The sequence below is a fragment of the Clinocottus analis genome, unplaced genomic scaffold (assembly GCF_023055335.1).
Source record: "Clinocottus analis isolate CAN_PGR_092001 unplaced genomic scaffold, fCliAna1.0.p SCAF_2, whole genome shotgun sequence".
Classification (NCBI taxonomy): Eukaryota; Metazoa; Chordata; class Actinopteri; order Perciformes; family Cottidae; genus Clinocottus; species Clinocottus analis.
The window spans coordinates 21,305,276-21,321,987 of record NW_027175931.1 but is presented as its reverse complement, the minus strand read 5'-3'; the positions used below and the strand labels follow the sequence as shown (position 1 = coordinate 21,321,987).

At 38.5% G+C, this 16,712-nt stretch overlaps 1 protein-coding gene across 1 annotated transcript in view; it reads right to left on the bottom strand.

The window, feature by feature from the left end:
* The window catches only part of frem2b (FRAS1 related extracellular matrix 2b), a 50,615-nt gene that overhangs the window by 21,351 nt on the left and 12,552 nt on the right, over positions 1–16,712 (bottom strand). Inside the window, exons 3-4 of the mRNA XM_068584064.1 lie at positions 5,286–5,432; positions 1,889–2,119 (exon numbers count right to left, since the gene is read on the bottom strand). Coding sequence (XP_068440165.1) covers positions 1,889–2,119; positions 5,286–5,432 — 378 coding nt within the window. The remainder of the gene's footprint in view (positions 1–1,888; positions 2,120–5,285; positions 5,433–16,712) is intronic.

Here is a 16,712-nt window from a genome sequence, read left to right as displayed (position 1 = left end):
TAAGGGAATTAGATTAACAAATCATTGTCTTGCACACTTTAATTTAAACCTTCCCACAAAAATAGGCTTGAATATAAAAGGTGTGTAAATTTTGTCTGCAAGCAGAGACAAGTAAACTATTAGTTTTCTTTCTACTCAACGGTTTTACTGGCAGCTTTCCATCTCTTTTTCTCCTTTCTTCTCTGAGCTGTATATGACAACCGGGAAGGTAATGAGCTTGCAAAATTTCTGCCATAAAATCCGAAGAGCTCAGACAGAGGCTTTGTCTCCCTCCCAGCAAGCGTTGTGGTCACCCACATTTACAAAGTGTTGGTAAGCACAACAGATCCTAACCTGAAGTCCTCTCCCTCCCCGAGGACAAAGAAAACAATTGCATGGGATGATGTGAGCGCTCTTCCCTTCTTGTTTCAAACACTAAGCTGCTTTCAGCCTGAGCCGGTGTGAGATCATTTATTTTTCACAGTTGCATGGTGGCAGCCCCTGGGCTATTCCATCGTTCTGCTTTTAGTGAAAAGAAACAAAAAAAAATACATTTTTATAAGCTTTCAGAGTTTATTTAACCTTGAGAGGCCAAAATGCATTAAATCTTTAGAAACCATAAACAGTATAATGGTATGATAATATTCACGTGGCTGTTGAGCGACACTTTCTCTTCATGGAATAAAGACACAAATATGGGGGGAAAAAAAGCTGCCAGTTTTGTTGATTGCCCTCTAGAGACTGATGTTCTGCAAAATAATTTTCCAACTAAACATGTTAATTAGGATACATTGTCGACAGAAAATTCTTCATCTTCACCCAATGAAGTCCTGTGGGATGAGGAGGAGCAGTATCCATATTTATACTGTGCAGTTATTTATCTCAGCTCTATCACAGTCAAGCTGTTCTCAGTAACACCGTTCATCTGTTCTTGTAGAGCTCAGATGTAAGAGAGGTCAGCGTGGTTATATCCATATTTCCTTTTGACATTGTTTATCCACACTTGTAAAACGAAAATACGGCCCATAGTTCTGGTTTGCTTTTTTCTCTCATTATATAGCTATTTTTAAAATACAGATGGGTTCAGGGTGTTGTTGGTTTCTCTCAACATTCCTTTTCCATTTGAATTAATTCTGCATTTAAAGTATCATGTGCTCTGATGTCTTGGGCAGATGGAGAGAAGCATTAACCTTCAATAATGAATACAGCTTATATGACTCTTGGACCTAACTGACATCTATGCTGCTAGAAAAAAAATACACCTTAGTTACTCTCACATAGATGTGTAAAATGCAATGCATTCCTTGAGATCTTGTATTTGTGATTTTGGGCTATACAAAAAAAAAGAAGAAAAAAAAAAGATGCAGCCTAGTTTTATAATTTATCATTTTGGTTTCCCTGTTTTCTTCTTTCTCTTAATGTTTTTTCAAGTTCTAACGTGCAGAGAAAGCTCATGTACGATGTATGATTGTATATACAGTATTAAAATTAATATATCAAGGATTATAATTATAATATCATGGATATTATTGTATGCTTATGTGTTATTTGTCGCTGGTCACCGAGTGTATTAGGTGTGTGTCGGCCATTGAGGCTGCAGCCCTCATTCAAATTATCACGGACATTTTGGTTCCCTTTGAAGTGGATTTATTTCTTTATGATTGTTGAACGTCAATGCAAAATGATGTCACATGATTTCCTGTTGGACCATGTGACATCAAACGCCCAATTACCCTATTTTAGAAAGCTGTAACAGGACGTGAGTGAGTTTCATTGTCAGGCAAAATATTTAAAAAGGGCCTTGCAAATTTTTGTTTTGCGTTTTTAAAAGGAGTTTATATAATCTCACTAAAACCAAGCATAATTAACACTGTAAGCAAGTTAAATGTAAACATGCATCATTACTGACCATCATCCGGGTCCAGGATCTCTACAGTGGCAATCTCTGGGAATTCAAGAGCTGCCATCACCGGCTCAGACAAAACGATTTGGAAGGTCTCTGACACTTCGTACTCGTTATCCGACAGGATCCGCACCTTCCAGGTGGCTGTGGTCTGGCCGGGGTTGAACTGCACCTGTTTCTGAGATTTCCCTCGGAAATCCTTGTCCTTTTGTGCAGTGCCATCCGTTGTGCCTATACCTTTGAAAGGACGTGGAAAAAAAATAGATTATCATCAAAATCAGATAGCATCTGCCAGGCATGTGAGAGAATGTATTACTTTGGTCGAGTTTTGGTACCAACAACCATTATTATTAACTTGTCATACCACTCTTTTAATAAACACATTTCTGTGTAATGTATCTGCAATTTGTGCATTGTGGTATCAGCGTGACCACAAATGGTTACAGTTCCGCGGATTTATAATTAAACAATTGTTTTTCCAGTAAAATGTCAGGTCCCAGTTGGTCTAACCCGACACTATCTGCCCATCTTCTAAAGACAGTTTCCCACCCCCGGGTTTTCAATGGCCATGGTGAGAATAAAGCCAATTACTCCTCATGTCAGCTTGGTCTTAGCAGCAGTGATTGGAGGCTGACTTGCAAAGTCTGACCTTCAGCATGTGAGCTGTTTGATGGGGCCTCGAGTCAGTATGGCTGTGACACTGGCAGAATTCCTGTTGAGCAGGAGCAATGAAGCTGGTGAAATGTCACACAGTCTCTCCATTGTCTTTGTTATCTGGCCACGTAACAAGCAGCAGGGGTCTGGCACTAAATAGAAAAAAAAACCTTACCGCACACCCACAGGCATTCTCATAGGCGTCCGTAAATGTAGAAAACAAAAAATGACTGTGTAAATAAAGCACTAGTATAAGCATGAATAAGTTAAACGTTTTTAAAAGATATGCTGTTTGTTTACAACTGAGAAAGGAAAAAAGAGAGGGGAAACTCTGAAATATCGCATCAGGACGACACAAGATCTTCAAAAGACCGCGGATTGAGAAATGTATGAGTTGGGGTTTTAATAAAAATTACCATTCTGTCCTTTGATGAAAATAAAAAGTGGGCTTTGATATGCAAGTACAGACAGAAGGGAAAAGGCCCATGCACATATGTGGTTGGATAAAATGGTCAAGTTCAATAGAGCTTGCAAAATCGGTAGTCTTCAAAGAGTAGCTCGGAGAGAGTGAGATTTGCTCCAGACTATCTGCCTGGATTGGATAACCATGAGCACAGCAGCCACTTTGAGGGTTTGCAGCAGGTGGGTTCGCTGTAGCCTCCAAACTGGTGACACCTGCACTGTGCTCGTTGACCAGTGAAGCAGCGGCCCACCAGTGGGCTCCTCTGATCCGTGTTCACTCAGGTGGGGCTGGGCAAGAAGAGATATCCCCAGTCTTCGTGAGAAGGTACTGGCCAGGGATCAGTATCTATCTCATAGCGGCACTGAGGCAGATGGAAGGCTTGAATTGTCAGGTGCTGGTGGCCTGCAGAGATGGTTCTCTGCTTTTGCTCGCCGATCCTCAAAGCAACAAAGGGAGAGTGAAACTCTAAATGAGTACTGGGAGAAAGTATGATAATGAATGCTCTTATTTCTTTTTAACCTTTTTTACCATAGTTCTTAATTGCTGCAGAGATGTTTTTGAAGCATGTAGGACAAAAGAAAATGTTATTTCTTGAGTAACATGTTAATTATTAAAGTGTTGTGTTACTTTCTGTAGATATACATATCTGTAAATATTTCAGCTCACATCTTAAGCCTAAATCTGCTTCTGTTGCTTTTAGTTAGGTTAGCAAATGTTGTTCTTGGTAAGAAATTGAAAGATGTATATTTCAAAAGCCATTTGATAGGACTGACAGAAGAAAAAGTAGTGTGTGTGATCAAAAGAAAATCAATGCCTGGGGATGTAATGTACTCTTACTGTCATGAGAAATGAACAACATGTCACCATTTAGAAAAATAAACTTTATTGCGACTGGTACTTTGAGGGTGCTATAAATGAAAATGGTCCTGACGTGAAAAATACAAATTGGAACTTCTTTTGTGTGCTTTCCATCACCAGCATCATTGAAAGGGACATCATCCTACCTCATTCTTTATCATTCTCCTTCATGCTGCCTCAATCATAAGAAAACTGCACTATAAAAAGCTATCATTTGGACATGAAAGCACACAACAGTAATTTTGAAGATTTTGAAAATTCAAGGCATGTTTTCTCGGGCACTGAACACAGAGTGCATCCAAAGTTCATAGTAGCGCTTATTTCATTTATAATGCACTCATTAATAAAACAGTAGTGATGCTCCAGAAAAAAGGCAAGATCAAAGATGTTTGACCAAGCTCCTAACACAATTTAACGTGTTGGTATTTAGTATTAATTAATTAATTAATTAATCAAGAAATCACTGTGGGGTCATCACCTGTAAGTTGTCTTAAAATGTTAATTTGTATTGCACTGAGTGGGAGAGATGGTACAGAAATACTGTGCAGCCTGAGACATTATTAAGGTCAGCAACATGTCCATACCATATCACCTCAGAGATGCGTTATTGCTCTGACACCACGCGGCATACAAATCCACTAGAGCAAATAAGGAGATTTAACCTTTACATTTTTATGGACAGAATAAAAGTGCCACTAGTAAGAATTCCTGCCACTCATAAATACCTACAGCAGCTTGGTTTTTATTGCACCGGGTGAAGAGTCTTTGTCTGTTTGGTTCCGGACAGTAAACTTCCTCGACTTAAATTTGGAACGGCGCCTTTCCACGCACACCAACTTTGGGTGACCTTTCTCGTGTGCACATGTAGTAGCTGAGGCATTGTCCTGTGCTTTTGTGTCATTGGAGCGTAAATACTGTTTGGAGATGTCAAGTGAAAGGATGACCTGTATGACCCTAAAGGATGTCTAGGTCAGCCTTAGAACTGTCCTGAACCATATAAGGCGGTGTGTATTTGTGTCTGTGTGCTGTGTGTTTTTCATTTAGTTTGTTTCTTTGTCTGTTTGAACTTTTACTTTCATGCTACTTGAGAAGCATCAGCAGATTGAGGGAAGGTTTGGGGTGAATACGTCCTTAGACAAAGCAACAACTGAGTGATTTTTGGTGTGGATACAGGAATAAACAAGTATTTACTACAATACAAACAAATGTGTATATGTTGTTGTGATCTACTGTACTTACCTTATTGAAAAGAATCTGGCACATGTTTATTTTTTTTTAAAGAAAAAATACCACTTCTCCCTTTTATTTTGTAGTATCTACTCGTAAAGAAACATTCCATTAGTATATATTCTTACTTAAGTTATTAATTAATATTTTTTTAGAGCAACATTTTTTTTACGAAAATTACTTAAATTAAAGGTGTCTTACTAACGAATGAAGTCTCCCCCAGGTAGCCCCGACGTTTCAGCACCACTTCCAGGAACTTGACTTCTTCGTCCACCACGTAGTGTTGCTTCTCCAAAGAGATCCAAGCCCAGTTCAAACGGAACTGCTGGTTCTTCAGTTTGTTGCCACCTGAAAACAGATACAGTTCATCAAATGAAAATAAAAACTCATCACACAGAAAGGGAAAACACAGACAAAAGGTCAGATAGCCTCTCCGGGACAAAATCTATTAAATAATAGTGTTCGGGAAAATGTATATTGCTTTTTATTTCTTCAACAGCCCTTATTAAAATGATTTCTTGGTTACCCTTACGACTTGACTTTGAGACTTTTTGCCAGCACTCAGTGGAAGGTAAGAGTGCTGCACAGCTGCGAATGCTACAGGAATGGAGTTTGTTTCATTGATTCGCTTAATTTCTAATTAAGATAAACACTGGCTGTTTCCTGTCTGAACAGAGTTATGTCATCCTTTCCTTTTGAACTTGGATTCAAAGGCAGAGGCTAAGGAGGGCATCGCTGCTACCATGTGGTCAAAAAGACTCAAAGCAGATCCACTTACACAGACATCAAACACACACACACACACACACACACACACACAGGTACACAAACACTGACACAAGCCATGCAAAGATTTCAGAGCACTGATTGGCGTTCTAAAAAATTATCCACTGATTTCTAAAAAATCTGCTTGAATGCATTCCCCAGGTTGCATCGGGAAAGTGCCTGCTGCTGTATTTGATCACAAGGACCAGATACAGATGACTGAGCCACTAAACATCTGGCGGTGCTGAACGTTGTGGAATAAAAGTGAAACCGCTGGGAGGCAGGAGGGACATTGTTCAGAGGGTTCCGGTTGTTTATGTTAGGACCGACTGAGAGTGCCTACCTCACCCCACCAATGCCATTATGGTCCGTAAATCTGTTACATCCAGCTGACCGCTCCACTGTGTCCATTTCCTTCCTCAATGGGCACGGTGAGACCTATACACATTCACCCTGGGTGTTTTATTATGTGTGAGGGTGCATGCATTTACGAATGTGTGTGTGTCTGAGTGTGTGTGCATGTGTGAAATATTCCCTGCACCTATTCAGAGCTCTTTCCTTTTGTCTGATATAGTATACATATTGTTTTTACAGAATACTATTATATTATTATATTGTTATTTTATATCTTTTTTTCAGACTTCTTTTGTAAAAAGATACAAAAAATAAAATAAAATGTTACCACATTTTGATCATTACTATGAACACCTAGCATTATTAAAGCAAGTTATAAGCTCCATGCCTAAACATGCTCGGATTGGGACATGCTGGGTATCAACATTTGTGTAAATCCCTCCTTAAGACGTGTGACGCGCTCGAAAAAAGAAAAAAAAATCTCCAAACCCAGATTGCAGTGTGAAAAGTCAAAGGAGTGGGAAAATGAAACAACCCAGCTTCACTTGGATTTTTCAGGTACTAATCTACAACCGTAAAGAGTATTTATTAACAGAAAGGTGAAAAGTTACGTTTGCGCGAAAGAGTGATAATAATTTTAAGGGTTGCATGGTTTATGTAATTACATAAACTTAATGGTAAATTCATTTTTTCCTGTTCGGACAGAACTCTTCCCACAAGGCTTTACTGTATTTTAGTAATTTAATTGAAGTTAATCAACGTTGTGGTTCTGGAGATCCTGGAGGAAACGTCACTTAACCTTTTTTTAATGATTTGCTTGTCTAATAATGGGCGCAGCAGGTCTTGGGGTGCATTGGGCAAGAAAGGTTAATGCCCAGACATTGATGCTTTGTGACAATATTGTGCCATAACTGGAATAAAAAGTCAGTGTGATGCACACGGACAAACGAGAGCTTGAATTGCTTCCCTCCATCTCATACAAAACCAACTAATTAAATCATTTTGTTAACTAAATTCATTGATCCATATTGAACAGATTAAGTCACTTTGATGTCTTCCCCCAGACAGAGCGAGTGACTGACTGACTTAGAGTTGAAACTATGAATGTAGAGTTTCCATAATGTATCTTTGCGGTTCTGATTACCTGCGTTATTGTACTTTATCAAAAATGTTTGAAAGAGGAAGAATACAGAAGATAGAGACGGATGCTCCCTGAACTGGAAGATCTATTTCAGAGCACACTTCAGACAGACTCTGGGATTGTCAACACCGGGCTGTAATTGGGACAAAAGGCTGCAGAAACTGTGAAGCTTGAGCAGTAATGATACAAGAAACTGCTCTATTTTTTACCCTCCTGCAATATTTACAAATTGTTTGAATCATTTAGTTGTAGGCCACTAAATTGTGTTTTTAATTGATGAAACCTCTATAAAAACAATCAGAAGTTGTTATAGTCGGTGTTGTTTTGTTGCTGCTCAGTCATCAACTCACTGTGCCCGTGCAAAACCCATTTGTCTGTTAATCCCAAATACATAGTTTTTTATGCCAGAATTTGCTTCACTAACAGCATGGGCACTATGATGCGGGCCAAGCACAGAATAAATGACAAGTACAGCAGGAAAGGTTGTTTGACTAGTCAGTATGGCATTAAGTCTAATCCAATAAAAACACAAGCAAGCCTGATTTCTGTTATAAGAAAAAAGAATACCATCTGAAAAATGTAATGATGTGTGCAAAACATTTGAGCTTCAAATTATTTTTGCACAACACTGTGTTGAAAGCAACAAATATAATGCAGAGGTTAACTTACTTTAATATATCATCTGGAAATAGAGACTTCCAAAACATGTTTTTGTTTTTCTTACTTGAAAACGTCTCAAGTGATACATGTTTCACCTCATACATTCTTTAGGTATACCACAGTGTAGGATTAACGCTTCCTGTGTGTTCCACATCATTCTTCTAGAGACAGGTGACCTGTGTATGGCAGGACCTCCCGACTACATTTGGATAAAAGCCAGCTGCATGGCACGCATGCCACCAGTAAACACTGCATGTCTGATATCTGAGTGGAGAGCCAGGTAATTGAAACCTAGACGGTCTTTATGCAATTTCACACATTGGCGTAGACATTTAACACAGCTGATACATTTGATCTCAAGCGTATTTCTAGAAAATGGAGAATATAATCATCTTTTTACAATCCAACATTCAGGTAGGGGCATTTTAGAGCTGCTTACCGTTATGGATTTATCCCTAGTACTTTATACATTTCAATAAAAGCATGGAATGGTTACGTTTTGCATAATTTCTTACAAGACACTAAAGAAACAGCCTACGCATCAAACTAAGCTTCAAAGAGGCAGCTCTAACTTTCAACATGAATCACGTTAAACACCTGTTTGCTTTCAACAGTGTTCACAAACATGAAGTGGCTCTTTTCATTATTCATTTTTCATATCCGGCAAGATCTGAGGCGGATACATCCAGCAGCGCTTTAAAATCTTAGAAAAAAATAATTTATGCTCACAGTTTATCCAACATACAATCGCACCATGACATCAGCAAATATTGAGTTTAGGAGACCTTTAAGTGCCAACACAGTGTGGCCTTCAGGGAGCTGGGGAGTGGAGGTGCTCGTTTCCAGAGGATCACTTCACTCCTCCAGATTTCTTTCTAATTAAGATAAGCAGGGGTTGGAGTAAGTCCACTTCAAAGAGGCCCCAAGGAAAACACCAGAGTTAATCTTTAACCCGCACTTAAAGCAGTGAGGCAGAATTTAGTGAACAATACTGGTATCTCTCATGTTGGATCTTTGCACTGCTGTGCTGTTTCGTACAGAAACGGACGTCATAACCAGGGAATACATTGCATAAGCTAAAGGTATATTACATTTTATTTTTGACTGTATTTTACACAATGTCCACATTCCTTTTAAAAGTATGTGGTTATAGCAGGAGTCCTATAAATTCCAGTGGCTACTCATCTTAATTCATCCAATGAATTAATTACCTGCCTGCCTGCACTGTGTCTTGTTGGTTTCGAGTAAACCTTTTAGGAAAGGAAAGTAAAACCCCAATGATGTATTACACCCACCCTATGGCGAGTATGAGTTATGAACCTTCCAACAAAAGCTATTGTACAGCACTTCGAAACACAAGTTCAGTTCACTAACATACTGGATGTGTGTTAAGGGACAGAAGTCTTTTGAGAGAGGCCAAAGAATGTGAGAGACTGGACTGTGCCAACTTTGTGCCCCTGTCTCCTCCCAGAATACATGTTGCAGTCAGCCCTTATTTGGTCACCGTGAAGCATCGTGGGGCCACGATGCCCCATGGACTCTCTCGCCTGTTCATTCAACCACGCAGACAGTCAGGCGGCCCTTTGCCCACAGAGCCAGCACCTGATTATGCAGGATAAATTGGGACAAGCTTGTGAATCCTGTTCAATAGACATAATACATCTAAAAATATTTAATGATCATATACTGCAAATGGACTTTGTGCTCTAGGAGTTTCCATGATCTGCAATAACTGTGTTTCACTGTAGCATAAAAGACGTCAAATAACACTTTCGGGATAAATTAACAGTTGTGCACAGGACCAGCAAAGTGCTTACTGGTTTAGCAAGTTTACTTTAGTTTTAGGTGTGGGATTCACAAGGAATCCATTCAAATAGTATTAAAACAGACCACACAGGAAGACACAACCATGGGAGCTTTTTGTTTTACCATCTGAATACTGGTGAAGTATAACCCTTGCTTATTGTTAGAACAACTCTTTGATTGTTAAGGGAGACTGGCGGCAGCTTAAGCTCTAAATAAACTTTCAATTTGACTGTTTTCTTATATGGCGGATAATTTTAATGATATGTAACTGCCACAATCAGATTTCACACCTGTAGTGGGAGCCACAAAGTCATGTGAAGCAGATTTCAGTACCTTGTTTCAGCCAATTCACTCATAATAATTACAATGCATCAAATCCCCGGGATCTTTATCTAACAGGTATTATTTATCTTCAGTACACAGCACAACGTTGTTGTTGTTTACAAAATAACTATCTCTACCCTTTTTGCCTTTTTGCTTCTTTGACACAGGCAAAAGATGGTGATGAGAAATTTGTTATTTTGGTCCGTCCATCCAACATTTTGATCATGAACACGCTGCCATAAAGTTGGATATTAATCAGGATAATTGTATGAATATTCAAGGTCCCACAGCTCTTAATAATTTGGGTGATCCTCAACCTTCATCAATGTCAAGAGTTCATGTTGACTAAAATGTTGGCCTATGACAAAGTATGTTAAATAGTAATGATCATGAAATACGCTGTGGATATTCATGATTCTGAGAGAGATCAACCAGTTACATTTAGTACAGTACACAAGGTTTCTTTTGGCTCAACAGGAGCAAAAACAATAACACTTAAAGCCCCACAAGTAGTAAGGCTCTGACTATAAAATTGAGAAGACTTTTCTATTGAAATGTGTAATGAACATTTTAGCCATTAAGCAGGTCTTCAGACTTGTTTAGCTCCATGGGCTTCCACAACAACAAATCAAAGACAAAATGGTCAGCGGACTACATTTAATTTAAAGAATAGTCAATCGCAAATATTTTTTTTGAAGAAAAGCTATAAGAGAGCTGCATTTTTGTGATGGACAGAAATGTATTCCATCATCATAACTTATATTATATCTATACAATTCGTTTTCTCTGGGTCCCATACGAGCATACTTTTCCCCTCTCCAATTAAGGGAAAAAGGATATGATAATCCTCTTGAAGGAAAGAAAGCACATGGCAGAGCAGAGGGAAAGAGTGCTGTGGTCTAATCACCTTAAGCCTCGTATCAGCAGTAACGAGTTGGCAATGGTTTGAAAGATTTAGAACTGTTATGATTTCACAGGCCCTAAACCCTTTTCTACAAGCACTGCCTTTCAAGGAAATGGTCCATCATAATTTTAGCTGCTCTGCAGGGTCCATTCGGGTTGCTGTCGCCTGTGTGTCCGCTTTCCACACTGGTCACTCAGAGGCGACATTTGAGGGGCCTAAAAGAAAGGCCAAAGGCACTTCAGAACAAAAGTGCAGGTCAGAGAGCCATGCATGGCTTAAAGCAAGCAAGGCTTTGCTCCCTGCAGGGAAGGTTCTTTGAGATTAACATATGAACTATGGAGGTGATTTAACTCTCAGTGCCATGTCCAAATTTGAAATACAAAGGATGGACTTACTTTCTTCTTAAACTTTCGATAACTATATTATGAAACATTTGCCTTCAAACATACAATTTTAGGATGAAGGGAACCGCGGAATAAGGAAAGTTTGTCTGGGGCTTCACATCTCTGTTCAGAAATCTGACTTTGAGTTCATTTCTACGGGAAGATTATCTTGTTATGTTGGCTGTGATGAAATTACAGTAGAATGTTGGAGGCCTTTTGGATCATATTTGCAACACATTATGGTTGCATAAATAACTTACATAAATGGTTATATTATTTCCTTTCTTTGGCATTATGCAAACAAAACCTGACACTAAGATTGACAATCTATTACTTCAACTGCTTAGTACGTAATGGTGATCGTAAGATTGGCACATGAAAAAGAAAAGCTTGGTTTAAAATTGCTACTCCATTAGCCAACATAGACCTAAAACCGTTCAAGGTAAAACCTTGTATTAGTTTATGATTTAATGTGCCCTCCCTGAAGCACAATAGGTGCTTCAAAGGTATTATACAAGTTGTCTTACACACGTATGACTAAGAGACTGTAAAAGACCTTTTCAGCCAAACAACTATGTTTATCCAGTCCTCACAACTTCTGTTTTGGATTCCAAATTGCAGCATTAGGTTGTTGTGGAAACTGCTGAATGTCTTTCTTGCTAGCTCACAATGTAGGAGCCCCCTCGTCTGTGTGGAAAGGCAGTGATGATTCCCACAGCTCTTTTTTCAGATGGGGCTCTTTATTTTGCGGGCCAGGAGAGAATTGTGTCAGAGGAAGTACTGTACAATGTGATAGAGAAAGGTCACTCCTGTCCAGGAGTCTACTTCATGCTGGAGCGTCCTCACACTCTGCCACAAATGACGTCATTTGTTATTCGCTTCAGAAAACACTCAACAAAAACTCACACATTTGCTGGAATGTTGCATTTTTAAAAGCTTGTTGAAGTACATTCAAAATGAATTTGTTAATGAGTCTAAATCAATAGTGTACATTTGAAAAATCCCAACTACAGATAGAAAAACAACTTTATGCAGTGTTTTTTGGGATGTTTGCCACGGTCACTATTTCTGTGTGTCTCGAAATTACTGGCATCCCGTACAAGCAAACATCCTCGGTTTTTAAAAGTAATCCTATTAGCCTTGCAGGGAATTATTGTTGAAAGAATCTTTCCAAACACCTTAAGGATTAGGAGGCAGCCAACTCTGGAGGCACCACTCTGCAGAAGATCTGCTCGTCTGCTGCAGGTTGTTGATTTCCAACGAGCTGCACAAGGTGTCCTATCAAGTAAGGTCAGGACTTATCTCTAATCATGGAGGACCGCAAACGTAACGTTAAGTTAAAAGTTTTTTCTTATTTTTGGTTAAGCTAGAAATTAGATAATGATTCATATTAACTTCATGATATAAATATATATATAAATATATAAATATATATATATATATATATATATATATATATATATATATATATATATATATATATATATATATATATAACAATTCTATTGACATTCAGACTGTGAGATCCCGTTTGTTGTCTGGCCTTGTTCAGCAGAATGATAATTATTGCACCAAAAACTGAAAAGATGAAAAGTCTCATTCTCCTGTCTCTCTCTACAAGCGAGTACATAAATCAATTAGCTGACCTTGAGTTTCGGAACCCATCCAAAGGAAGTAATAAAGTCGTTGCTGAGGGCTTTGGTTGTTTTGATTGTGCAGGTGAGGTCAGACAAAGGATTTCTTGATTGCCCTTGAATGACATTCCTGTCTGTCAAAGAGCATGCTGCCGAGAGTGTCTTAATTAACCACACCTCTAAGCCACACGGTTTAGAGAGAAAAGGCCTACACGCTAAATAGCAGAGGAAATAATAACAAAAGGCTGAATTAGCAGCTGCAGGGCTTTCTTTAGCATTGACTTGTAAAGGTCATTGTGAATTTAAAATCAGGAGTTCATTGCTCAATCGCAGTTAATTATGTACAGTATCAACGCATTGACAGCATGAGGACAAAATTGCTGAAGTATCTTTGGCAAATCTGTGAGAAAATATAGATACATTAAATGTAACAATTGGACGCCGTGTAGTCTGTACTGATTGCAATGTAAATACATCTGTGTAGCTATACGCGCTGTACAAATAAGGTCTGTAATGGGAAATAGATCATGATTTTCCTGAAACTAATGAGGTAGTTTTGTTGCATTACTTTAATTGTTAACTGACACACAAAAAAGCTGTTTTACAGTGTTTCACAAACCCTGTAAATGACACTCAAAAAGGGATGCATAAATTACACACAAAAAGCCAAAAGTACATTCTTAAGACACGCAGAAGGGTCGGAAGATGTGTTATTTAGAGACCTTCCCAATAGATTGGAATGTAATCGCCAATTCTGCTGGTGACTGAATAGAAAACAACGTAGTTTGTGATTTAACAAGGGGATACAAGAGGAAGTGTGAAAATGTGAGAGAAAACAAAGCAACATAAGGTTGCAGGATGAAGGGACTTGACAAAGAGAGGGGGACGTGCTTTTTCTTGACCCTTGAATGCACAGTGTTTGCTCTCTTGTCAGATCGAATAATGGCGGACTGTTTGCTGAAAGCAGCAGTGTGAGGCCATAGAATATAAAACCTCATCCCAGTCCCGCAGACTCATGAGCTCCATACTAATAGAGCTGGGGGTTTGTCGAGGCTGCTCAGGGCCTTCATTGGCTTCATTTATAACAACATGTTCCAGCTGCATTTCACAGTTCTTACTTGCAAATCCTCACATGTAGAAAGGATTTCGCTTGGGAGGAAAATGTTCCCTTAAAAGCTGAAATGGTAATTCTTGAATAAGTGTTTAATGACTCTTTGTCCTTTGTTCATGACTGGTGAAAAGGAGACTTCAAGTAGAACTGTGCAACCTGCATGTTAAAGATAAGCATGCTCGTCTGCATTCATGAAAAGACGGGAGAAAATGTCTAAGGATTTACTGTTGTTATTGTCTCTTTCTTGTAATATTGAACTGAAGATTACTCTGTGCAGCGAAACAAATACAGGGTTCAAAAATATGTACAAGAAGATTACGTCTAAGGATGCTTGCAAAATTTAGTTTAGCCCCTCAATCTGCAATGATTTCCCCCTGTACTTGCATCGTTGTAAAAACAACCTTTGGGATGTCTTTGTACGCATATGCACATGTTACACTTTAAAAATATCAAAAAACTAATGGTGAAAAGTCTAAGCCACTCTGATAGTTGCAGAGATGGGTTATGTGACTTTGTCGGTATAGTACTGGGCCATAAAATAATATTCAGAAACATGTGTGTACAGCAACTGTATTATTCCTGCATCATTTATATGTACTTCAACCTATTGTCCAATCATAACTCATTAAAAAAATGGTTATAGTGCAATCTATTACATCTGTGTGAAGTTTGTCATTAGGAGGTAAAGCCTTCTAAAAAAAGTACCTTTGATCAAATTATTGCCAGTATATTATAATATAATATATTTTGAATATAAGCTACACTGATGCATTGGTCGAACAGAAAATCATTATTATCCATACTCTAAAAATTACAATTTGCATCATCAGTTTTTAACACAATTAGGCAATTTGATTATACTAATGAATAGCCTTCACTGCATTTAACTGTTGGAGCCTATACTGAATGCAAAGTTTAAAGTCACATAACTGACCGCAGTCTCTCAGTCTTTATTATCTTTATTGTCCCCTAAAAGGAGATTTGGTTTACAGCTAGAGCACTAAAGTAGTCACAGATGGTTTGAGAATTCACCAGTTAGAGAATACCATTACTGCATAAATAGTAGACATGTGTCAACCCCTTGTAATAGCAACAATACACCTAGTCTAGTTTACTAAAACAGCAGCAGTACCCTGTAGGTCTGTGTTTGTACGAGTTACATCTAATGACGAATGAGCCAGGTGCTACACTTATTATTTATATGTTGTATACCGATTTTACTATTAATTAACATCATTGATTAGCTATTGTGACAAGCAGCTAATGATGTTGTCTCAGCAGTATTAATACAGAGAAGGCAACAAAGTGTTATCCGAAGACGCCTGACAATAAGAGGATTACATCCTATATTGTAGGCAAATTAATCTCCAAAGATGCCACAAACTGGTACTTAATATAGATTGACATACATTAACATAAAAGTGAGCAGATTTATTTATAATAGCACATGGAAGAATGTTGAAAACGATGACAGCATTAAAGAGCAGAAGTGCTCACAATTTGAAGCTCACTGATAGAGACAGGTAGAGACAACAAAGATACTTCCAAAACTAAAATAAAAACTCAACAAAGATAGCTCCAAGTAGCTGCTCTCTCTCTCTCTTTCTCGGGCTGAAATAATAATTCAGAGACCGTGGGTTTTCAAAGCTAACACAAACAACCTCAATGCAGGTCCTGTTAGGAGCACAACCCCTGAACCCCAGAGGGATGGAATAAAGTAATAAGATGCAGAGAGGATACAACTGAGAGGCATTGAGACCTTGCAGTGTTGCCCTAAGCTCTATCAACATTTTTGCTCAAAACACTGTATGCCCTTAAAAAAATGTATCAACTCCCTATAGAAACTCAAGTGAGTACGAAATAAATATGTTAGCTGAATATCTAAAAGGTCTAACGAGGTTCCCATAGCGCAAAATAATCACTCCCTGTAATGAAACAGGCTGAAAAATGCTTGTTTTGTATCTGACTCATTGACCAGCAATAACCTTTCATTTATGACAGAAAAATGTTGTGGTAATTGCAATAGCTTCAGCAAATGAACTGGGGATTTAAGGAGCTAAATGTAACTGCTGCACCGAACTGCCCGGTAGACCTGCACCCTGTGACCTATCTTTGTTTCCCTCTTCCCATTTCCGTGCTAATATGTAACTCTTCACTCCAAGCCCATGTGCTGGAAAACCAAGATAAGCCCAGGCATGGTCTAGTTAGTTTCAGTCAGCAAGACATTCCTCAGTATTCTTAATGGGGGAAGGGTTGATCTCTGCTCTTTTCCCTGGTTGTTCCAGGCATGTTTTAAGTGGTTTATGTGTTTAAGCAAAAAATACAATTGGATTGAAATTCAATTAAAGATCAGTCGACATTTGTCGGAGAAGACAAATCAAGTCTACATGAAATATCACAATTATTTCCATTCATATGTAGATGAGGCCACATACCCACAGGGTTCATCTACTACATTTCAGCCTACACAACTTGTCAACACAGGCGGTGTTTAGAGAGTGAAGTGCACACCATCACATTTATGCTATTGCTGCAGGCGACAGGAA